A 24,337-nucleotide genomic window follows, 5' to 3' on the forward strand; every position below is an offset into this window, starting at 1 on the left:
TAAAAACAAATTAGTCACTCGCATTCATACCTTAGATCACGTCCGGAAATCAAATGTAAGCACAATATAAGAGCTACCGGTGCATTATGCGATAACTTGATGGTCCATCTGTGTGAGAGCGCCCGCCATGCAAGCCTTGTCCGCCATCCTGGTCAGTTTTTTCCGCGCATCGCCATCGCCCTTCGCCTATCATGCTTCCGAACCCTTGGGTGTGCTTGTTTGTCAGACTGAATTTATTCGATTGGGAAATGTTCGTACTTGAGTTTTTACGAACGTACTTAATGCATGCGACGTTTTTTTGGCATGAATTTTGTCCTGACTTGCTTTGTCAGTAAGAACATTCTCCATAAGTTGTCCGTACCAAAAGAATATTTCCTTGCGAACCTTTGCGTACGAACTTTTTAAATTTGCTTGCATACAATGCTTACATACTTCATGCGTACATACTTGTGTCGTAAAACCACGAAATGAGGTGTGGTGGCGCCACCTATACCCATCACAACTCTCGCGATATAAAAGGGCGACAACGGTGCTTGGCCGTCACGGGACGTGGCGCAGCGCAGAACGTGGACAGGAGAAAGTGAATACAAGACGATGGGGCACTAAAGTCAATTTTGAAGTCGCTTTCCTATGTCGTGATACGCAACATGATTGATTACCATGACACCCATGGGACATACATGGACATGGATTTACCATGACGTCCATACTTACGCGCATTGACAGATGACCCGGATTCTGCCCGCACCGTCTACGCACGGTAGGGCGAGGCAATGCCGGTGTAGTACAGAAGTACTCGAATTTTGCAGGCTTTACTACACAGCTGAAATTTCTGTGGCTGCGGCGGATGAGGGATGTGAACATATGCAATGTATGTTTGATGGCTGAAGAGTGCGCAAAGTGAGACTTTCGTCTCATTTCAGAACGAAGCTATCCATATAAGGCGGCTGTATATGACCTCTTTATACCACAATGCATCCATCGTGATCGGAAAGCAATGGATTGTATCATAACCTTTGAAAATTAAGATAGTTAAGATCATCGCACCGGCGCCGATGTCGCAGCACACTACATCATCGGGCTAATAGGCTCTTATATTGGTCGTTTGGTAGACGAGTCGGGAAGGACCTGTCGAAACCAATCATTTGAGTCATAGGACAAAATTTCCCTGCTGCATTAGTACTGAAAGAGTTAGCTGGGTAAGTTTGCGAGATGCTCCTGCGTGGAGCTGGTTCGCAAGATCCCTGAAAAGCCTGAGCTCGTCGGAAAAACGTGCTGCGCAATATAGGGTGGTTGGTACCCTTAGGCACAATGCCTTTATCGAAAACAAAAGCAGAAGAGGTGCCTATGTTTCCGAGTATCAGATAGCTGTTGTTTCGGTAGGTTTCCGAGGACGAAAGCTATTACTTATGTCTTATTTAAGTTGGCCAAGGTGGGATCCCGGGAAATGTCGGCTTGATTAGGTTTGTGACGTCATTGGGTAATTTATATGCTCGGCAACAGCAAGGAGCATGTATCATTCAGCAGATATTTTGAATTATATTCAGCAGAGCATGTGTTATGTTTGACATTTTATGCCTTACATCCAGCAGAACATGTGTTGCATTCAGCAGCATTTCATATACATTGTGTTATAGTTGTTCATGCATATCACATTAGTGTAATTTGCATAAAGGATCATCTTTCAGACAGCTGGAAACTTTCAGAATTGTGAGCTGATTTGCAATTTTTGCGGTTATGAATAAGCCTAGTCAGTCTTTCTGTGCTTGGCATCTGCTGTCACTCCTACCACACATTGGTCCCAAAATGTCAGCTGTGGACATAGTGTAAATTTGCTAGGAATATAATTTGTTCTCTCCGCAAGCCGTGATCATACAATTTTTGTTCTCCCTCCCCAGAGCTGAAAGCAAGTTTCAGACACTGGTCAGGTTAGTTCAAAATTTGAAATGAACCTCCCTGCACTGAATGTCAGCTGCCAAAATGCCAGGCATTCAGCCATTTCATATTGATGACAAGGGTGAAGATGTGATCAGAGCTTCCCCCTATTGCTGATGTGTTGCATCAACTGAAGCTTGAAATGGTTTGCTGTTGCCTATATAATGTGCTAGATGGTGCAGGCAATGATATTTTGTACTGTATTTTATGAATTTTGTGCTATGTTCAGACAAAATTGTATGTCATTAAGGTCTATAATAGTTTCTGACCCAATGCTGTGAGTCATGAATATTCATTTCTTGACACATTGGGAGACTAAAAGAACTGGGTAAACCTGCAAAAAATAATGTTTAATTTTAATGGGAGGGATATTCACAACTTGGTAGTAGAAATATAAGTGTTACTGACACAGCTCTTACCAAGTAACCAGCAACACTCACCGTGTACATCGGATGCGACCATGTAATACTGTATTCAGTACTTGTGGAAACATGAAAGTTGTGCTGTAAGAAATGTAATAATATTGCCACCATTAATAATAGTTTCTTTGTGGTTTATTGATTAGAGCTCTGTGTTTTCCCTACAATTATCCATCCTTTTGCCATAATTCACCCTTCATTCCCAGATGCACATTCCAGTTCTGTTCCATTGCTATATTGTATCTTTCCTGCAAGTTATACAATGAACTATATTGGGTAATAAGTTGACAGTAATATGAAGAAATGACATGTGTCACAAGTATGGCTATATGGGAAATATCATAATCAGGTGTACCAGCTCACTGACAAAGACTACAGGCTCACTTTTTGTCCATTCCCAACTTGAAGTTCAGGTCTGAACCTGCCTGGAGTCAGAATGACTTGCCTGTTATTTAGCTGTTACACCCTGTGTTACATCTGTGTTACTGCGTGACTCACCTGCATGTACCTGTTTTACTTACTGTGTTAAGTTAAAAAATGACTAGGCTGGCATTACAAAATGGTTGATCCAATGAGAGGCTATTATATGATATGTAGAGTTTTTGAGGTATCATAATTATAAATACCCAAGGGCAGTCAGTTCTATCTGATCAGATAATTTTTCCTCTGGCCACCTTGGCAGACTGGATTTCAAATGTATTTGCACTGTTTTAGTATGCTACAAGATGGCAGGCTTTGGCCAAGGTATGGCATTTCCCTAATTCCATATGGTATTTCCCTAGCCTTGTAACAATTGTCTTGCTTGTTGCCATGCCCATGTACTCTAACTAGTCACTGTGTGTAAACACTTCCATTCATGTTGCGATAAGTAGGCAGTGCTATTATTGAAAAGGTGATTCATCAAAATATGGGACTCATCTTTTGTGGTTCCTGCCCAGTGTTTGCCTCAACAAGATTTTGAAACCTGCTGTACCATGTCTTACAGGTGGTTTTGTGTGCTATGATGGCTTAACTGATTTCAATGCTGTGAAGTTGGTTGAACAATGTCACTTGCTATTGTTTCTTTTTGGAACATTGGCATTTAGCATCTCAGTGTGACTAGATATTGTTTGGGATGGTGCATTTTAATGTCAGATAAGGTAATTCTGCATTTATTTTCACCACAGAAATGGTTTAATGTTTTGTTTGAAGTTGTGCCCTTCCTAGACATAAATGAAATGGCTTTGCATGCATATTGAAAGACGTTGCTTTGCATCCAATGTCATTTTCATAGCCTTGTAACAATGGTCTTGCTTATTCTATACAATGTAACAAAATGTTGTTGGTTTGTGATGGTGGTGCCACCAGCATGTCATCAATGGTGACCAGGAAGAGGGAGGTGAGCTGGTGAGCAGTTGGAGTCATGGTACTATGCATCCTTGTGTCCATTGGCAACATCAGTTATATGATACATTCAGAGCAAAGATGTTCTTTTAAGACTGTGATATTGTTGGAAATTATTTTTTAAAAATCCTGGTTGCTGAGTACACATTTTCTATTGTGGAGTACAAAATTATCCAAGTGCTGCAGGTCATTTCAGCTTTATTTAGGTTATCTTTGAGAGGTAATAGTACAATGGGTGGCACTCAACAAAGGCGCCACTTTTCATATACAGCAATCCATGTAAAAACACTTTAAATGAAAGGAAACATCAGTATTAAGCATGGCAAACTGAAACAACACAGTCTTATACTCTGAAATACTCTCACTATACTCTACTTGTACTCATACTCACATACGAGTATGACTACATATGTATACATATACATGCATACTTATATAAATACTCATACTCCCATAATATGAAACACATGTGCATATACATTGGTTTGCAATTTATGAAAGGCTCTGTGTAAACACCCTCCAAAACCGAGGGTAATTACGCATCGGGCTTATACACTCTCCAAAATGGAGGGTGGCTACACACCGGGCTTATACACCATCCAGAATGGAGGCTGGGCACGACACGCACAGCCAGACAAAAATGGTACACAAAAAATGCAAATGAACATGCCACAGACGGCCACCTACTCATGCTCCACCACAATCACGCCACTCACGCTCCACCACTGTCACGCTACTCACGCTCCACCAGCTAACTGGTTTTAAAAGCAGCTAAACATTCATGCCCTCCACCTTCCCAATCCCGGTCAACACACGAGGCCCTGCACGTCCCACCCGAACAGTGGAAACAGGCAGCACTCTTAACCGATTTACGGAGTCAGCGCAAGTACAATGCTTGACAGACCCGTGCAGGCCGGCCAAAGAGGACCGGAGTCAGTCACTCCATTGACTCCGGCGGATAATGCAAGGTATTGATTGCTTTTGATGCGCTTTAACCGATATTATTGCGAAATGATAATTTATGTTGCAATTAATTGATTTTTTGTCCTAACAAACCCCTCTCCTTAATTTGCCGGGCCAAAGTTATGGGTTCATATTACTTTGGGGTCCCGTGTTTTTCCGGAGTGAGGTGGCTGTCTCCGAACAGTTTTTGCGCTATTGATATCAGCGTTTTTCGGCTTAGGGGTATTTTTGGGGGTATTTTTTAAATGACAACTGTAACTTGGTTTCAGTCCACAGCTGCCATAGCATTTTTGTACTCTGGATACCAGGAACTGGCGAACATCCAACCACATGGCGGTTCTGGATGGGTACAAATAAGTCCTTCATAGTCGTGATGCCCATCTCTACACAACTTCCCTCCAAATGTGTACAAATCTGTTCAAGGCATGAGCGTGAGCAGAATGTTTATGCTCTTGACAAATCAGTCACAAGTAGGTGATTCATTCAAACCAGTTGGAGAGTTTTGCTATGTTCAACCTCCAACCTTAGCTTGGAAGCTGGCGCAAGCCACTGAATAGTTGAAACGTGTCCGACGCTGAATTGCGAGTGATCCTCTTATTTGCGTTGCCATGACACAGTGGTGGCGCGTGGGTAGGCAGCCGTCTGCGGTAGGTGGTTGGGCATGCGGTGTTCTATGAATGTTCGTCGCATACTTGGCAAGTAATGCGGTTCGTCGTCAATGGTAGGTTAAGTCATGTTTAAGTTTGAGTTGGTCTGCGTAGGGCATAGGAAGTGAGAGCTTTGCTTACCTACAGACTTGTGCGATTCTGGTACCCGTTTATCACTTTCCACTATTGTTTAAAAGTGATTCCATCCAACATTCGCACACTTTATTTTTCACATTTCCATACATGGTTTATCATATACCTATGTGGAAATTCAGGCTGCTTGCTATTGGGCATCTTAGTGTGGTGGGTGCAAGATTTGTGCTTTTGCAGATATCAATACATGGCTCCTGATGGAAGCAACAAGTCTCAGCTGTTGCACCTTCTGATTTTATTTTGTCCTGACACAAAAAAAGTAAAGTGAGTTTTTTTCCAAAAGCTGCTCTTGTTGCATTATGATGGATTACAAAACATTTCATTTTGCCTAGTTACAATCCTGGAGTACAAAATCTCCTGGCATACATTATACCAGGAAACATGAAGTTTTCCAACACTGGACAGTGACCAAGCTGGCACACAAAGTAAAAGACATGACCATATAACCATGCTGTACAAGATTCAGTACCAGTCGTGATGGCTTACCTGAAAGATGGTTTCTTTTTTCAGACATGGCTTCAGCACAGCAAAGGGCATTGCCTCAAAGCAAGGAGGCATTGCTGAAATCCTACAATAAGAGGTTGAAAGATGATATCAAGTCAATGCTTGACAATTTTGTTGGTAAGCACTTGCACACTGAGCACACTGAGCATGGTTTGTTCTTTTGTGCTATGGCAATGAACAAATGGTGTAAATGCTGCTGCAATGATTTGTGGATCAGGGGATGACAGCGGATCATGTCACCATTCATTTTATGATGAAATGTTTTTGGTGGTGACAAGAAAGCATTGTATCACACATGCTTTATTGTCCCTTGTTAACTCAGCATGGCCCATTTCCACCTCTCTCCCCACAAGAGGCAGGTGTGCAGACTGTGTCAAATCGCCGATCACGTCGCCCACAGAGATCATAAAGCTGGGCAAGATCGAGGACGAGACGCAGGTGACGCGACTGACGCAGTCAGGCCAGGACATGTTCGAGATGCACGTCCGGGCGGCCAACATCGTAAGCACGACTCTCCCAGTTGGAGGTGGGAGCGTCGCGATCTGGGTCCCAAGCGCGACGCACGGGCTGGAGTGCTCTGCTTGCCGCCTGTGCGCCGTGCGTAAAGCAGTACGCACTTTTGCCCGGATTGCAAAGAAAATTATGGACATGACTTGATGAGATATGCAGATGTGGTTTTCAGCAGCGCGCTACAGGCGGCGTGATGTCGGCTTACTGATCAGTCAAGCCTGTGTGCCTTTAGCGTCCGTCACCAGCTCAGTCATTGTGTAGGGACGCGCGATTGCTGACCACGCGCGGTGCCTGTGCGTGATCGCGCCCCCGGTTACAGGTGCGGGCGGCTGAGTCGCTGACGAAGCTCATCTCCGACATCAAGCAGTATCTCATCCTCAACGACTTCCCGTCGCTCAACGAGGCCATCACGGAAAACTCGCGTATGGCGCGCGCCACGCAGCTGGAAATCGATAAGAAGCTGACAGACCTCAAGGACGACATGGCGCGTGACCTGTACGAGCTCGAGGACGAATACTACTCTAGTGTCTACAAGTAGCGTCCAACTAGTTAACGGTGCGATTGGTGCCCAAGCCTCCGGCTGCTGGTCAGTTACGACACGCTGGCGCAGCATTTACAGTCGTACGATGCTGCCAGGTGGGATTTGCCGGGGATGCTGGTGCATGCGCCACCTGGAGCAATTTGCATGCTCTCGGCACGTTTTTTGCGAACGGTTAATTTTTCAGAGAAGTGACGTGGCCCATGTGCGTACTGGAGTGCGGGTGGCACCAGTGTCGCTAAGCTCCTGTTGGCTCGTGCGCTGTGCTCTGGGGCGCTCGCCTCTGAAAGCAGCGCTTGTGGCCGTTGCTAGGCGCCAGTGTCCACGCCCCCTTAGAAGCAGATCAATATTCTGGCCCGCAGACGATATCACGTCGAAGCCGCGAGTCGGCGCCTGCCGCGCTGTTGCCGTGCTTCCACCCGGACCCGTGTTTGGGCAGGCCCTTAGGCGACCGTAGCGATTGAGTAGCTTGTCCAAAGGAGGGAGGTGTGCGTCTGTAGTGATCACTCGGCCGATCCACCAACGCGGGAGGTCTCTGTTTGCTGGTCTACTCAGGATTGGCTAGGCTAGGCTGGTCGATGTGCGGTACAGTAGGTGAGAGTGTATAATTCCCCACTGGCATCACATGTTAAACGGTGTTCGCGGTCATGGATGTCTGGTGAGGATTTGAATACACATGTATAAATCCTTTCTTAGTCTGGAGAAGGAGCGCTCCTGCCAGAAGCTGATTAAAAGAATTGGGTCAAACCCATGTCTGATGCTAACCACTACAGCTCAAGACTAGCATCCCACCCCCCGCACTACCCAGGCGACAATATTTTGCCCAGGGCCCTATAGGCCAGGATATACGAATATACTCATCGAGTAGATATCGCCCTTTTGTAAATTAAGCTCAAAAGTGTCTCCCGGCACGTCTCCCAAACGCTTCCCCACGCTCCCCACTGGCCACGGGCTGACCGACCTTGTTGCGTCCTATGAGCAACTTGTATTCAAGTGGAAATTAGGATCCCAAAATGGTGAAGGTCTTCTTCCATCTAGCAGCAAGAACTTCACGTTCCTCTAAAAAAAACTCACTTCCGCTGCTTGAGCCTTTGGAGTCCAGACTGCGCTTGTTAGTATCAATGCGTACCGTACGTCGCGGTGCTTAGTGTAAATCGTTGCTAAACACCGCTCCCCTCTTAATCATAACTCATACTAAATATTCTCGAGGATGTGTCGCCTTGTAAGGACTACTGACTGGCGGCAACAAAATACACACGGCATCGGGTTTTAAAACTTCGATTCTACGACGCGCGCTGGTTTTATGAAGCATTTGTAATGTGTGCTTTATAAACGATAAACTATTCATAGCGAAATATGAAAGGTTTGTAACAAATATTTATGAGAAAGGCTACACGTATTGGAAACCCTAAGATTATGATTCTTGACATTGGAAATGCCAGCTGGTGGGTGAAACACTGGTGAGGGTTTTGTGTTTATCTGTTTTCTGTTTTTCATTCTGGCCGCCTCGCCTGCACTCCGCTTTTTGCCCTCTGTGCTCAATCCTGGGATTTCTGCTCCCGCTCAAGTCCTGTGTCGTCTGTCCTGGCCGGCCATCTGTCGTGCACTACATGTGGTTCTGCTGTTTCGTGTGTTCCATCCCGTCCCGTTGCCTCCGGTATCTAGCTTTGGAGCGAGGAGAACGTCATTGCTATATCTCTCACGTCAGAGCATACGCCACGGTGGCCTTTATCTACAATCGATTTTTCGGCGCTGTTACTATCATGATGAGTGGAAGGAACGTTGCATTAAGTTTTGCTTCATGCTAAGAAAGTTAACCAAAAAAATGTCGCGCGGTCTGAAACTCAGAATGGGAAAAAGTGAGTTCATACCAGGTGGTTCGTTCGAAATTCATCTCCGAAATACGGAGCCCTTAACGTTCCGGCGCCAACAGTACGTTGTGGCTTTGATATCTAAGAATCTAACCGTCTAATCAAAAATTCAAACAGTGGTTATCTCGGGCAACTTCACCCAACCCTTGATGTGACATTATGACATGCTTGACGATGTTACAGACATTGCAGATTACCTTAGAAATAATCGAAGTCTTCAGTGATTTCAGGGCAACTTTAACAGCTATTTTCAAACCAAAATCAGACAGGTATGCCAGCAATATTTGCCGTAGAGCTGTGTTACTCTGTGAAACGTTCGAACGTTTCCTTTTCCTTAGGATCATACCATAAAACTAGAATTTTGAACAGTCGTGTCAGTTGAGGCTGAGATCATGTCAGTTTAAGCCAAGATCATGTCAGTTCATGCTGAAGTCTTTCCAGTTCAGGCTAAGGTCATGTTAGGTCAGGCTAAGGACATATCAGTCCAGGCTGAGGTCTTGTCAGTTCAGGCTTAAGTCATGCTAGTTCAGGCTAAGGTCATGCCAGATCAGGCTGTCATGTCAGCTCAGGCTAAGATCATGTCAGGTCAGGCTAAGGTCATGTCAGCTCAGGCTAAGGTCATGTCAGCTCAGGCTAAGGTCATATCAACTCAGGCTTAGGTCATGTCAATTAAGGTAAGATCAGTTCAGGTTAAGGTCATGCCAGGTCAGGTCAGTTTATCTGATGCAATGGTTTCGCTTCTCCGGTCACGTGTTCCGTTTCTCCGGTCACGTGTTCCGTTTCTCTGGTAACACGAATTTCGCCTCATGTGACGTCCCATGGTAACCTAATGTAGGTAGTCTCGTGTGGTGTGAACGGCCCTGGCTGGAGGACAAGTCAAACTATGGTCGAGGATCTCGTGTTTGCCACGACGGTACAAGCTACCATGGCTTTACCAACATTTTGTGTCACCCCAATATTCTCACGATTAGCGAAGTGAGCAAAACTGGGGCTTATCAAAACTTTTTTCGTCGTATGTCATGGACGGGCCAAGCCATCCTTTTAAAGATCATTTTAAGCTCAGAAATAATTTATGGCGTAGACAGTGGAAGGAGTTTCCCAGGCTCAACAAAAATAAACTAAAGTTTACCACAGCTTTGTCTGCCGAGCGTGCCGTTATGTTACGGCTTCTTGTTTTCACTTTTAGAATTTCAGATGCATTTGAATGTTTTTCAGGTGCTCGGGCACCTCCGTTCATGGGCTCCGTCGTGGCCGGCTGGCATCGTACCTACAGATCCGGTGCGGTATCGTCAGTAACAGCACCATGTCACCAGCTCCGACGTAGTTTCACCGTGTTCGGCGCATCATCGTCACCTTCGTAGTATCACGATTAAGGACTGCTTAAATCTTGTCAGATCTTTACATGGCAAATCTTAGAATTCCTACGGACTGCAAATTCCAAAACCTGGTTGGGGCTGCCTACATGCATAACCGGACGAGGTGTTGCAGGTGCCGCCTCTTTCGGACAACTAACTGATCTTAAACTGGGGAACCCCACTGGGTATCCAGCGTTGATGCTCTGTAGCCAAGTCATTGCGACGGCACTGACTCCCTTGCTGCGCGTCAAGAACCGTCGCAGAGCAGCAGCTGTGCTTTTTAACCGCCCATTTGTCTCAGGTGCGAAGCCGGGAAATTTGGCATGGTATAGCGGTCTCCTCCGCCAGGTCGTGTTTTTTTGACATGTTTCCTGTTCAGAAAAATGTGTTGGACCGTCTACAGCAAGCTCAGAGATGCAACTTGTCTGTGGTCGTTTAAGTGTATTTTATTGCCGGCACGGGCTATGTGACATTCCATGTGAAACATTGAATTACTCATAAATGCCGTGGCGCATAGTGCACTATGCTTTGATGTGCATCTACGTTATGTCTTAAAGAAGGTGACATCGAGAAATACATAATGGAAACAGGTGTCGGGTTTTCGGAAAATTTTAGAAAACAAAACGAGGCTTGGGGTTGTGTGGAACTATAAAGAAGAAGGAATGTTTTGAGGAAGAGTCGAGGAGAGGAAGAAAGGCGTTGGAGAATAATGTAGTGGTGTAGAGGACAGGCTTGGTAAGCTGAAAAAGGAGGACATAGCGTGAGAAAGGCTCCTGATGAAAATCCTCAAAAGTTTACCGGAATTTACCTAATTTTCTTCACCTGATAATCCAGCTTTATCAGCGCTCGCGCTTTTAGGGAACGTGAATGGCTATTGCAAATTTAAGAGACCCTCAGATATGCGGGCGCGGGAGGGCGTGGGTATTACACTAGGATGGTAGGTAAAGATACACTAGATATACTAGACAGATATACTGGTGCATGGCACACTACTACACTAGTGATTGGCAGCACACCAGGGTGGAGGGCATTACCTTTCACGGTCAGTGGCTAAAGAACCTTTTCATCTCAGCCCAACGTATTCACCAGCTACCATCTACTACTCGCGACATCAGGATTGGGCTCGTTGGTCCACACGGAGACCCTAAGGAATGTATCGTATACCAGTGCCCTCCTCAACGCAGGCTATCTTCTGACCGGAGCAGCTGCAGCTGGATCGACATAGGGGCTCTCACAGACGCAAAAAGATCACTTACGGGCACAGCGGGTCCAATAATTTGCATGGGGGACTCAGTTCCACTTAACGAGCCAATGGTCGAAGCTGGGTAGAAGGCGCCCGTTCGTTACTGAGGCCTCCTGTCAGAATTGGAGCCCTTCTTCTTTCACATTGACTTATGTACCCTTTTACTGCTGTCAATCTTCTGTCGTTCTCAGAGGCCCCGAACCAAAGGCGAAAGCCTGTGTTGGGCTGTGATAGGTACCAAATGGGCCTCTGGCCGGCTCGAGCAGCACATAATGTATTATGTATGCACTGTGATCAGAGGGCTTCCTGTCCGACAAGGGAACTCCGACCAAAGCGACTTGTGAGGTCTTCTGAATGTCATTCGTGGCCCCAGACCTTGTCCATGCCTGGAAAATGGGCCTCAGTCCGACATAGGGTCGATTGTTGGTGATCTCGACCGAAGTGGGGGAGTTTTCACGGGGGGGGGGGCCCTTTCACCGCCAGAGGCCCTCTGATTGACATCAAAGGATCCCGGCCTTTCGGGCAGGAGACCCCCCGACCAGTCCCTAGGCCCTCTGAGCCCTGCAATGATTTTCAACCCCGAGGGACCCACCGGATCCCGAGAGACCGAAGGGGCCACATGCCTGTTGTGCCCGTTCCCCATACCCTCTCCCTTGTCTGGGCCAGTATGTGAGATGACATTGTATCAACAATGGTGGCAAATGGATGCCACTGAACGTACCTATCAGATTAGTTATGTTTACAACTGCTACGTGATTAATTTAGTGCTTGCTTATCACGTATTCATGGCAGTGTTTTAAGAACTGGTTATGTCTCACCGTCGCCACATGTGTCTATTCTGTTCCCGCCCGTGTACTGTCTGCACGTCCGTCAATCTCGCGGCAGATTGATATTCATTTGCCAGTACGTCTGTCAATCTAGCAGCAGATTGATATCCAGTCGCTAGTTGGATATTGCGGGGCGTCTCGATTGCCTTGAAATTTGGTGTGCAGGGCCTCCTCAACACCCTGATTCCGAAAATCACTGCCCTTGGGGTGGAATTTTGCGTAATTTTCGAGTTATACGCCGCGTAACATCCCAATGGGATATTGCGGGGCGTCTCGATTGCCTCTAAATTTGGTATGCAGGGCGTTCTGAACACGCTGATTCCGAAAATCAACGTCTTTGGGGCGGAATTTTGCGTAATTTTCGAGTTATACGCTGCGTAACATCACAATGTGATATTGCGGGGCGTCTCGATTGCCTTGAAATTGGGTGTGCAGGGCCTTCTCAACACGCTGGTTCCGAAAATCACTGTCTTCGGGGTGGAATTTTGCGTAATTTTCGAGTTATACGCCGCGTGACACAACAGTTGGATACTGCGGGGCTTCTCGAATGCCTTGAAATTTGGTGTGCAGGGCCTTCTCAACACGCTGATTCCGAAAATTACTGCCTTTGGGGTGGAATTTTACGTAATTTTCGAGTTATACGCCGCGTAACATCCCAATGTGATATTGCGGGGCGTCTCGATTGCCTCCAAATTTGGTGTGCAGGGCCTTCTCAACACGCCGATTCCGAAAATCAGTACCTTTGGGGTGGAATTTTCTGTAATTTCCGAGTTATACACCGCGTAACATCCCAATTTGATATTGCGGGACGTCTCGATTGCGTCCAAATTCGGTGTGCAGGGCCTTCTCAACACGTTGATTCCGGAAATCACTGCCTTTGGGGTGAAATTTTGCGTAATTTTCGAGTTATAAGCCGCGTAACACAACAGTTGGATCTTGCGTAATTTAATGATATTGTAATTTTCGAATTATACGCCGCGTCACATCCCAATGTGATATTGCGGGGCGTCTCGATTGCCTCGAAATTTGGTGTGTAGGGCCTTCTCAACACGCTGTTTCCGAAAATCACTGTCTTTAGGGTGGAATTTTCCGTAATTTCCGAGTTATACGCCGTGTAACATCCCAATGTAATATTGCGGGGCGTCTCGATTGTGTCCAATTTTGATGTGCAAGGCCTTCTCAACACGCTGATTTCGAAAATCACTGTCTTTAGGGTGGGATTTTGCGTAACTTCCGAGTTATACCACGTGTGACACCTCAGTTGCGCTTTGGAATATGTGTCCTGGAATTCGACTTTGGGCCTGTCCGTATCAGTTCACTGGAGAAGGTCAGTTCGCGACATGTGAGTGATAACCGTGTGGTATGCGATATCATTGACTTGGTGATATCACCTAGTGGCATCCCTTTCAGCTTTGTTTCTTTTCTGATCTTTAAGGTGGTTGAGTGATAGTCCGACGCAGTCACGGGCATTGTTTATCCTGACCAAAAAACTGACAAGATGTCGCTGGTGATCAAACCAATCGTGCCTCACTGCTGGAGCATGAAGATTTGGGTGATGTCACCGTCTGTCTTATCTCCCAAGGACGCTGGTGACGCAGGTGGAGCAGCGCATGCTACTTGTGTACGCCATGCCCATGTTGTTGGCTGGCCGGCCACATCAGCCCGCTGCTCCTGACCGTGGTGGAGACGCAGATTTTGGAATCAGCGTGTTAAGAAGGCCCTGCACACTAAATTTGGAGGCAGTCGAGACGCTCCGCAATATCACATTGAGATGTTACGCGGCGTATAACTCGAAAATTACGCAAAATTCCACCCCAAAGGCAGCAATTTTCGGAATCAGCGTGTCAAGAAGGTCATGCACATCAAATTTGGAAGCGATCGTGACGCCCCAGAATATCCAACTGGCAATGGGATATCAATCTGCTGCTAGATTGACAGACGTGCTGTCTGTTCGATACAACGCTCTCTTCCCTTGTGGTCAGTTCTGAATATAGACCGGGTTGACCTTCGCCCGTTATTGATATGAGAGTGATTTAAGAAGGGACCGAAACATGGTGGCAGCCGCGGGACTGATCGAAAGTGGTTCTTGTAGCGCTATAGAATAAATAGCGGTCTGTGAGATAATCTTCCCACTGGTCAGCGAACGTCCCAAGAATTTGAGACAAACGTGGCGCAGCCTTGAACTGGACTGAAAAATGTCAATTGATGAAACTGAAAACCGAAGACCCGTAGCTATTCCAGGCATTCGCCCTCCTCGGCCATTCTCACTGGCAGGCAATGCGGTAGAAAACTGGAAGATTTTCAAGCAAAGATGGTCCTCATATACTATCCTCTCAGGTTTTGATAGCCTAGGCAAAGAGGTGCAGGTAGCACTCCTGCTGAACCTGTTGGCGGATGATGCCCTCAAAACCTACAATGGGTTCCAGTTTGAATAAGTGGAAGATGACATAACAGTGAAAGAAATTATGGACAAGATGGAGAGTTTCTGTGTGGGCGAAGTCAATGAAACCTATGAACGATTTATATTCCACAGCAGAAAGCAGGCTGAAGGAGAGACAATGGACAGTTTTCTCTCAGAGCTGAGAACACTGGTGAAAACTTGTGGGTTCCGTGACAGCTGTCTACCTTCCATCATTATGGACAGGATTGTGTTGGGTATCAGCGACTCAAAGGTGCAGACAGAGCTGCTGAAATGCAGGAACCTCACCTTGGACAAATGCATCGATATATGCAAAGCCGCAGAAAGTGCACAGGCCCAGAACGGACCCATGAGGCCAAGTGAGGTTATCAACAAAGTCACCGGCAGAGAGAGAAAAGGTGACGTCAGAAGGCAAAACCCGAGAAACCAAGGCATGGAAGTGAGATCGTGCAAGTTCTGTGGTGGACAACTCCCAATGAAGAAAGGACTGTGCCCTGCCTTTGGGAAGACATGCTCAAAATGTGGCCTGAAAACCACTATGCATCAAAGTGCTTTACTCCGCAGCACATAGTGCACCAGATGCAAGAGAGAGAAGGGCCTGAGTGAGTCAACATGATGGAGGTGGAAAGGGAGGCCAAGGGCAAAGACGTGAAGTGTCTCATGATGGTTGATGGAGAAGAAGTAAGGTTCCAGATTGACACAGGATCCAGCGTCAACCTGCTGCCCAAGAAGTGCGCCACATCCATCCACCAACAATATGCTCCGCACATGGGACCAAGGCGACTTCAAGCCGGAAGGTGTGCAGGAGGGTTGTTAAAAACCCCAGGAACGGACGACCGTACTCTGTCGAGTTCCTAGTGTATGAAGGAAACCTGACCCCACTGCTTGGCCTGAGAGCGAGCCAGCAGATGAACTTGATCAATGTTCAAACCGACAACTTCGTTCAGGGCAACAACCTGAAAGTGGAGGATGACTTCAGCGATGTCCTGAAGGGAGACATCGGAATGCTAGAAGGACCACATCACCTGAAAATGAGACCTGGTGTGCAGCCTGTGGTCATGCCAACATGGAGGGTCCCCATCTCTGTGTGAGGGTTGAGCAACCAACTCCATGGGTGAGCCAAATGGCTGTCACTGAGAAGAAAGATGGTAGCCTGAAAATCCGCATCGACCCACAGGAGCTGAACAAAGCACTTCAAATGGAGCACACCACTCTGCCAGTGCTGGAGGACACACTTCATGAGCTGGGCCAGTCCCGGATGTTCTCCAAGATGGACCTCAAGTCAGGGTACTGGCACGTCCAGATGGACAAGGAGTCCAGCCTGCTGACCACCTTCCAAGCGTGTTTCGGCAGGTACAGATGGCTTCGTCTACCATTTGGATTCTCTGTATCAGCAGAGATCTTCCAGAAGAAGCTCCAAAAAGCACTGGAAGGCGCCAAGGGAGTCGTCTGCGTGGCTGATGACGTCATCATCAACGGCAAGAACCAAGAGGAGCACGACACCAACCTGAAAAAGTTCCTGGAAAGATGCCGAGAGAAGGGGATCCAGCTCAACAAAGAGAAGAGCAAGTTCAGGGAGAAGTCCATGGTGTTCATGGGACACCTGGTCACTGAAGATGGTCTGCAGTCAGATCCAGAAAAAGTAAGGGCCATCACGAGCCTGTCTGCCCCAGAGAACCTCAACGAACTCAGGAGATACCTGGGCATGGTGAACTACTTGTCACGGTACCTCCCTCACGTGACCACGGTGCTTCATCCGCTGCAGAACCTGCTGAAGAAGGAAGTGCCATGGACGTGGAGCGAGCACCATGAAAAAGCGTTCCAGGAAACCAAGAAGATGATCGAGGCGAACGTGAAGCTGGCCTACTACGACCCGAACAAAGACCTGGTCCTGGAAAACGACGGCTTAGAGTATGCACCGGGGTCTGTGATGATTCAAGAGGGCAGGTCGGTGGCGTTCGCCAGCCGTACTCTCTCCCCAGCAGAGCGTGACTACGCCCAAATCGAAAAGGAGATGCTGGTGGTGAAGTTCGGTCTGGAGAAATTCCACCACTACGCGTACGGACGTCCCGTCACGGTGGTAACAGACCACAAGCCGCTCGTCAGCAACAGGATGAAGCCCCTGGCCAAGGCACCAAAAAGACTACAGAACATATTGCTGAACACGCAGAAGTGCGACTACCAGCTGATCTTCAAGCCCGGAACGGAGATCCCAGCTGCTGACGCAATATCCTGAACACCGCCGAGCGCCGCTGGACAAGAAAACGCGCCAGTCCACGCGGTGTACGCGGCACCATTCAACCAGGAGCGGCTGGATGAGATCCGGGGAGCGACCGACAGAGACGGCGCACTGCAAAAACTGAGAGAAACAATCATGGTCGGCTGGCCAGCAGAGAAAAACGGCCTACCAGAAGCCGTCGTGCCCTACTTCAACTGCAGGGACGAGCTGTCTGTCCATGATGGCATCATCGTGAGAGGAGACCGAGTGGTCATCCCCAAGACAATGAGAAAGGAGATGTTGGTCAAACTGCATGCGGGGCACTCTGGCATCAACTCCTGCCTCAGAAGAGCCAGAGATTTCATCTTCTGGCCAGGGATGTCGAACGACATACGAGAGTACCTGGCGGTGTGTGACACCTGTGCTTTAAGTCCATCTGGTCAAGCACCAGAGCCCATCTTCGCTCATGCTGTACCAGAACGCCCCTGGGAGAAGGTGGGCACAGATCTCTTCCACGTCGAAGGCCGAAATTACCTTGTCACCGTGGACTACTCTAGCCAAGTCGTGGAAGTGGACTACCTGCAGGAAACAACGTCACAGGCTGTGGTCAGCAAACTGAAAGGACATTTCGCCAGACACGGCATCCCGGACATCGTCGTCAGTGACAACGGTCCGCAGTTCTGGAGCAGCCACTTCGCTAGCTTCGCAAAGTCCTGGCTGAGCATCAGCCGTCGAGCCCCGGCAACAGCAAGGGCAACGGTGCAGCAGAGGCAGATGTGAAGACTGTAAAGCGCCTCATGAAGAGAGCCCGAGCAGCGGGAGAGGACCCGTACCTGGGACTTCTCAACTTACGGAACACACCCCAAGAGGGGATGGATACGAGCCCGGCTCAGCGACTCATGAGCCGCCGGACCAGAACCGTGGTCCCGACGTGCGGCGCGTTGCTGCAACCTCACCTCAACAAAAACCAGAGGGAACAGCTCGAAGCCAAAAAGGCTGCAACGAAAGAGAGAAACACAGGAAGAAGAGTCTTGAAGCCCCTCAACGTGGGTGATTGCGTCCGGGTGCAGCCCATCGACGGCAAGACGAACCAGACCTGGAAAAAGGCCGTGGTCACGAGCGTGGTGAAGCCCCCGAGATACCAATTCGAGAACGAAGACGGAGTCGTCCTCGGGAGAAATCGCCAGTTCCTCCGGGCGTCCCAGCCATCGAGCCTCGGTGTCATCAGCCGACAGCTGAAGAAGCCCCGATCGCGGCCCCAGTCCCGACTCGGGTCCCACGAGAGACTAGAGCCGTGCCGGCTGCGGTGTCAGCCGACATTACCCAGTGTACCCGATCTGGGAGACCTGTTCGACCCCCTCACTAAGATGAACTTGTAAAGTAAGCTCTCAGACTTAAAGGAGGGGGATGTTGCGTGATTAATTTAGTGTTTGCTTATCACGTATTCATGACAGTGTTTCAAGAACTGGTTATGTCTCACCGTCGCCAAATGTGTATTCTGTTCCCGCCCGTTTACTGTCTGTTCGATACGACGCTCTCTTCCCTTGTGTTCAGTTCTGAATATAGACCGGCTTGACCTGCGCCCGTTATTGATATGAGAGTGATTTAAGAAGGGAACGAAACAACAACAAGCCAACCTTATTACGCTGCGGGGTCCCATCTGCACGAAACTTCAAGATCACACCGCATGTCTGGCGCTGGTAACTATCTTGGGCCGGTCGCCCCTCTCCAATGAAATAATATCAACATGAAACACCGCTCTCGTTACACTTTGCCGAGTACATTGCAACCAATAATGTGCATATCGGAGCGCCGGTCGTGAGCCCTCGGGCTTTGTTAGTAGGCATAACGCGGAAGAAGCGTTTTCCCATAGCGCTACGCGAAAGTCAGTTTTTGGCTGTAGCTCGGTCCAAAATTGAACTGTTTGAAAAGTTTAAAAAGTTCAGACTCCTTTCGACGCTGCGCATTATCTATGTTTTACCACAAAAAGATTCGTTGACCAGTATTCTTCCCGTGCTAACTTAAATCAAGGTTCAAACAGTAACCTGTACACGCATGAACGGAGATAAAACATCATGTCAGCGTGCTGATTTCGGTCCACAAATTTTGCCTTCATACTGGATCGAACTAGTACCTCCGCAAATTTCATAACCATAGCTTAATCGGAAGTGACGTAAAGGGGCATTTGAGAATGGAGGATGAATCTACCGCATCGACTTTCCGGGCGAGAATAAATTCACCGCCGATAGGGATAAAATCACCACCATTGTTTTAAATCTTAAAATCGGACACCAGCAGAACACAAAATTCGCGCACAATGATTACCTCTAGCGGTTCCCCCCCCCCCCAGAAAAAAAAAATCATTTTACGATTCCAGCCGCTCATGGGGGTCAATTGTCGAATGACGTGCCTTTTCTTGCGCAATACACCTCCGAAAATGGTTTTGAATTGGCCTATTGGTCAGCAACAATGATTTTCCAAATGCTGCTTAAAAATCGTATGAGGCGATCAGGGTCATATTTCTGGAAGTTAACTCACTATGTTACGGAAATGGCATTGTGTGAGAAGACGTAGGGCACGACAATACACTCACAGGTTTTGTTGTCGTGGACTTCACATTCTGACATTAGCCAGCACTGTTGGAGCACTTTTAACGTGTTGTACTGGTTGTTCGAATATTATAAAGCGAGGCATCTCGCATTTGCAGTCATGTTCCCTACAAAACATAGCGTTTTACATTGTATTTTGATTTAAGCTATTTGCGTCACTCCATCTTGTAAAGAAGCCGGGTAATACGCTTGAGCACACCTTATTATTACATATCAAAATATGCCATGCAACTCTAAAAATGCGTTGATTTCCACTTGCCGTCAGTAATTTGCTACAAATTTTGGCGGGCTGCAAGAAGAGGGCTGTGAAAAGTAATTGGCATATCAACAGCTTAAGCTAGCTGGGGTCGAGTTGTCAGGGTACCACAAACAGGCCGAGTTTCGACATTCAAGTGCGAAAATAAAACATAGCAAAACCTGCAGAAAATTATTAGGCTACTAGAGGAGCTTACTTTTTTGTTTTCTTTTCTATAGTGCTGGTACTTTTGAATGTTGCACATAGCAATCGGTTGATCAAAGAGACACGTGTTCCAAGTATTTCATCTGAAGTGTTTAACACCTTAATAAGTTCATGGGACTCCGACGTGTAGTGTTTTTTTTAAGCAGGGACCTAGAATCGCTTTCGAACTAGGATGGGAGTGAAAAACTCCATCGCAAAAAGACCGTGCGGGAGTGAAAAAGTCAATTCTCAAAAGATGGAGCTTATAGGCTCGTGACTGATGCTTCAGCAAACAAAGACATCTATTTCAAGTTGGCGTGGACGTATAATCAGGAACCTGACAAAACGATTTCGTTTTTGTTAACATCTTAGGCCATTAAAGTGAAACAGAATACATTAACACGCGCTCGGGTGGGGGGTGGGGGGCAAATTGACCCCCCCCCGAGGGCTTTTCCTGAAACAAAACGAAATCGTTTTGTCAGGTTCCTGATATACGTCCACGCCAACTTGAAATAGATGTCTTTGTTTGCTGAAGCATCAGTCACGAGCCTATAAGCTCCATCTTTGAGAATTGACTTTTTCACTCCCGCACGGTCTTTTTGCGATGGAGTTTTTCACTCCCATCCTAGTTCGAAAGCGATTCTAGGTCCCTGCTTAAAAAAAACACTACACGTCGGAGTCCCATGACTTATTAAGGTGTTTAAACACTTCAGATGAAATACTTTGAACACGTGTCTCTTTGATCAACCGATTGCTATGTGCAACATTCAAAAGTACAGCACTATAGAAAAGAAAACAAAAAAGTAAGCTCCTCTAGTAGCCTAATAATTTTCTGCAGGTTTTGCTATGTTTTATTTTCGCACTTGAATGTCGAAACTCGGCCTGTTTGTGGTACCCTGACAACTCGACCCCAGCTAGCTTAAGCTGTTGATATGCCAATTACTTTTCACAGCCCTCTTCTTGCAGCCCGCCAAAATTTGTAGCAAATTACTGACGGCAAGTGGAAATCAACGCATTTTTAGAGTTGCATGGCATATTTTGATATGTAATAATAAGGTGTGCTCAAGCGTATTACCCGGCTTCTTTACAAGATGGAGTGACGCAAATAGCTTAAATCAAAATACAATGTAAAACGCTATGTTTTGTAGGGAACATGACTGCAAATGCGAGATGCCTCGCTTTATAATATTCGAACAACCAGTACAACACGTTAAAAGTGCTCCAACAGTGCTGGCTAATGTCAGAATGTGAAGTCCACGACAACAAAACCTGTGAGTGTATTGTCGTGCCCTACGTCTTCTCACACAATGCCATTTCCGTAACATAGTGAGTTAACTTCCAGAAATATGACCCTGATCGCCTCATACGATTTTTAAGCAGCATTTGGAAAATCATTGTTGCTGACCAATAGGCCAATTCAAAACCATTTTCGGAGGTGTATTGCGCAAGAAAAGGCACGTCATTCGACAATTGACCCCCATGAGCGGCTGGAATCGTAAAATGATTTTTTTTTCTGGGGGGGGGGGGGGAACCGCTAGAGGTAATCATTGTGCGCGAATTTTGTGTTCTGCTGGTGTCCGATTTTAAGATTTAAAACAATGGTGGTGATTTTATCCCTATCGGCGGTGAATTTATTCTCGCCCGGAAAGTCGATGCGGTAGATTCATCCTCCATTCTCAAATGCCCCTTTACGTCACTTCCGATTAAGCTATGGTTATGAAATTTGCGGAGGTACTAGTTCGATCCAGTATGAAGGCAAAATTTGTGGACCGAAATCAGCACGCTGACATGATGTTTTATCTCCGTTCATGCGTGTACAGGTTACTGTTTGAACCTTGATTTAAGTTAGCACGGGAAGAATACTGGTCAACGAATCTTTTTGTGGTAAAACATAGATAATGCGCAGCGTCGAAAGGAGTCTGAACTTTTTAAACTTTTCAAACAGTTCAATTTTGGACCGAGCTACAGCCAAAAACTGACTTTCGCGTAGCGCTATGGGAAAACGCTTCTTCCGCGTTATGCCTACTAACAAAGCCCGAGGGCTCACGACCGGCGCTCCGATATGCACATTATTGGTTGCAATGTACTCGGCAAAGTGTAACGAGAGCGGTGTTTCATGTTGATATTATTTCATTGGAGAGGGGCGACCGGCCCAAGATAGTTACCAGCGCCAGACATGCGGTGTGATCTTGAAGTTTCGTGCAGATGGGACCCCGCAGCGTAATAAGGTTGGCTTGTTGTTGTTTCGTTCCCTTCTTAAATCACTCTCATATCAATAACGGGCGCAGGTCAAGCCGGTCTATATTCAGAACTGAACACAAGGGAAGAGAGCGTCGTATCGAACAGACAGTAAACGGGCGGGAACAGAATACACATTTGGCGACGGTGAGACATAACCAGTTCTTGAAACACTGTCATGAATACGTGATAAGCAAACACTAAATTAATCACGCAACATCCCCCTCCTTTAAGTCTGAGAGCTTACTTTACAAGTTCATCTTAGTGAGGGGGTCGAACAGGTCTCCCAGATCGGGTACACTGGGTAATGTCGGCTGACACCGCAGCCGGCACGGCTCTAGTCTCTCGTGGGACCCGAGTCGGGACTGGGGCCGCGATCGGGGCTTCTTCAGCTGTCGGCTGATGACACCGAGGCTCGATGGCTGGGACGCCCGGAGGAACTGGCGATTTCTCCCGAGGACGACTCCGTCTTCGTTCTCGAATTGGTATCTCGGGGGCTTCACCACGCTCGTGACCACGGCCTTTTTCCAGGTCTGGTTCGTCTTGCCGTCGATGGGCTGCACCCGGACGCAATCACCCACGTTGAGGGGCTTCAAGACTCTTCTTCCTGTGTTTCTCTCTTTCGTTGCAGCCTTTTTGGCTTCGAGCTGTTCCCTCTGGTTTTTGTTGAGGTGAGGTTGCAGCAACGCGCCGCACGTCGGGACCACGGTTCTGGTCCGGCGGCTCATGAGTCGCTGAGCCGGGCTCGTATCCATCCCCTCTTGGGGTGTGTTCCGTAAGTTGAGAAGTCCCAGGTACGGGTCCTCTCCCGCTGCTCGGGCTCTCTTCATGAGGCGCTTTACAGTCTTCACATCTGCCTCTGCTGCACCGTTGCCCTTGCTGTTGCCGGGGCTCGACGGCTGATGCTCAGCCAGGACTTTGCGAAGCTAGCGAAGTGGCTGCTCCAGAACTGCGGACCGTTGTCACTGACGACGATGTCCGGGATGCCGTGTCTGGCGAAATGTCCTTTCAGTTTGCTGACCACAGCCTGTGACGTTGTTTCCTGCAGGTAGTCCACTTCCACGACTTGGCTAGAGTAGTCCACGGTGACAAGGTAATTTCGGCCTTCGACGTGGAAGAGATCTGTGCCCACCTTCTCCCAGGGGCGTTCTGGTACAGCATGAGCGAAGATGGGCTCTGGTGCTTGACCAGATGGACTTAAAGCACAGGTGTCACACACCGCCAGGTACTCTCGTATGTCGTTCGACATCCCTGGCCAGAAGATGAAATCTCTGGCTCTTCTGAGGCAGGAGTTGATGCCAGAGTGCCCCGCATGCAGTTTGACCAACATCTCCTTTCTCATTGTCTTGGGGATGACCACTCGGTCTCCTCTCACGATGATGCCATCATGGACAGACAGCTCGTCCCTGCAGTTGAAGTAGGGCACGACGGCTTCTGGTAGGCCGTTTTTCTCTGCTGGCCAGCCGACCATGATTGTTTCTCTCAGTTTTTGCAGTGCGCCGTCTCTGTCGGTCGCTCCCCGGATCTCATCCAGCCGCTCCTGGTTGAATGGTGCCGCGTACACCGCGTGGACTGGCGCGTTTTCTTGTCCAGCGGCGCTCGGCGGTGTTCAGGATATTGCGTCAGCAGCTGGGATCTCCGTTCCGGGCTTGAAGATCAGCTGGTAGTCGCACTTCTGCGTGTTCAGCAATATGTTCTGTAGTCTTTTTGGTGCCTTGGCCAGGGGCTTCATCCTGTTGCTGACGAGCGGCTTGTGGTCTGTTACCACCGTGACGGGACGTCCGTACGCGTAGTGGTGGAATTTCTCCAGACCGAACTTCACCACCAGCATCTCCTTTTCGATTTGGGCGTAGTCACGCTCTGCTGGGGAGAGAGTACGGCTGGCGAACGCCACCGACCTGCCCTCTTGAATCATCACAGACCCCGGTGCATACTCTAAGCCGTCGTTTTCCAGGACCAGGTCTTTGTTCGGGTCGTAGTAGGCCAGCTTCACGTTCGCCTCGATCATCTTCTTGGTTTCCTGGAACGCTTTTTCATGGTGCTCGCTCCACGTCCATGGCACTTCC

At 47.8% G+C, this 24,337-nt stretch overlaps 3 protein-coding genes across 6 annotated transcripts; 2 read left to right on the forward strand and 1 right to left on the reverse strand.

The window, feature by feature from the left end:
* The first annotated feature begins 1,613 nt into the window (after positions 1–1,613).
* LOC119101616 (mediator of RNA polymerase II transcription subunit 22) lies at positions 1,614–7,740 on the forward strand. 4 transcript variants are annotated; one of them, XM_037224998.1, is made up of 4 exons: positions 1,614–1,928; positions 6,011–6,121; positions 6,405–6,505; positions 6,834–7,740. In XM_037224998.1, the coding sequence occupies exons 2-4, from the start codon at positions 6,013–6,015 to the stop codon at positions 7,050–7,052; spliced, it is 429 nt and encodes a 142-aa protein (XP_037080893.1). In that variant the 5' UTR covers positions 1,614–1,928; positions 6,011–6,012; the 3' UTR covers positions 7,053–7,740. The 4 variants fall into 4 exon arrangements, with proteins under 4 accessions (XP_037080893.1, XP_037080892.1, XP_037080891.1 ...); XM_037224997.1 differs by lacking the exon at positions 1,614–1,928 and adding an exon at positions 5,193–5,347; XM_037224996.1 differs by lacking the exon at positions 1,614–1,928 and adding an exon at positions 5,329–5,421.
* Positions 7,741–17,141: 9,401 nt separating this feature from the next.
* On the forward strand, positions 17,142–18,364 carry LOC119100226 (uncharacterized protein K02A2.6). Its single transcript, XM_037223336.1, has 2 exons — positions 17,142–17,642; positions 18,056–18,364. The coding sequence occupies exons 1-2, from the start codon at positions 17,142–17,144 to the stop codon at positions 18,362–18,364; spliced, it is 810 nt and encodes a 269-aa protein (XP_037079231.1).
* A 4,155-nt stretch (positions 18,365–22,519) lies between these two features.
* LOC119100227 (uncharacterized protein K02A2.6) lies at positions 22,520–23,742 on the reverse strand. The gene is made up of 2 exons (XM_037223337.1): positions 23,242–23,742; positions 22,520–22,828 (listed from the first exon to the last, which is right to left on the reverse strand). The coding sequence occupies exons 1-2, from the start codon at positions 23,740–23,742 to the stop codon at positions 22,520–22,522; spliced, it is 810 nt and encodes a 269-aa protein (XP_037079232.1).
* Positions 23,743–24,337: the final 595 nt, after the last annotated feature.

The sequence above is a fragment of the Pollicipes pollicipes genome, unplaced genomic scaffold (genome assembly GCF_011947565.3).
Source record: "Pollicipes pollicipes isolate AB1234 unplaced genomic scaffold, Ppol_2.1 Scaffold_4881;HRSCAF=5763_pilon_pilon_pilon, whole genome shotgun sequence".
Lineage (NCBI taxonomy): Eukaryota > Metazoa > Arthropoda > Thecostraca > Pollicipedomorpha > Pollicipedidae > Pollicipes > Pollicipes pollicipes.

Coding starts and splice junctions, on each gene's coding strand:
- LOC119101616 (XM_037224996.1), top strand. Junction 6,122..6,404: donor AATGCTTGACAATTTTGTTG/GTAAGCACTTGC, acceptor CGTCGCCCACAG/AGATCATAAAGCTGGGCAAG. Junction 6,506..6,833: donor ACGTCCGGGCGGCCAACATC/GTAAGCACGACT, acceptor CCCCGGTTACAG/GTGCGGGCGGCTGAGTCGCT.
- LOC119100226 (XM_037223336.1), top strand. CDS start 17,142: ATGGTCGGCTGGCCAGCAGAGAAAAACGGCCTACCAGAAGCCGTCGTG. Junction 17,643..18,055: donor ACGGCATCCCGGACATCGTC/GTCAGTGACAAC, acceptor GTCCGGGTGCAG/CCCATCGACGGCAAGACGAA.
- LOC119100227 (XM_037223337.1), bottom strand. CDS start 23,742: ATGGTCGGCTGGCCAGCAGAGAAAAACGGCCTACCAGAAGCCGTCGTG. Junction 22,829..23,241: donor ACGGCATCCCGGACATCGTC/GTCAGTGACAAC, acceptor GTCCGGGTGCAG/CCCATCGACGGCAAGACGAA.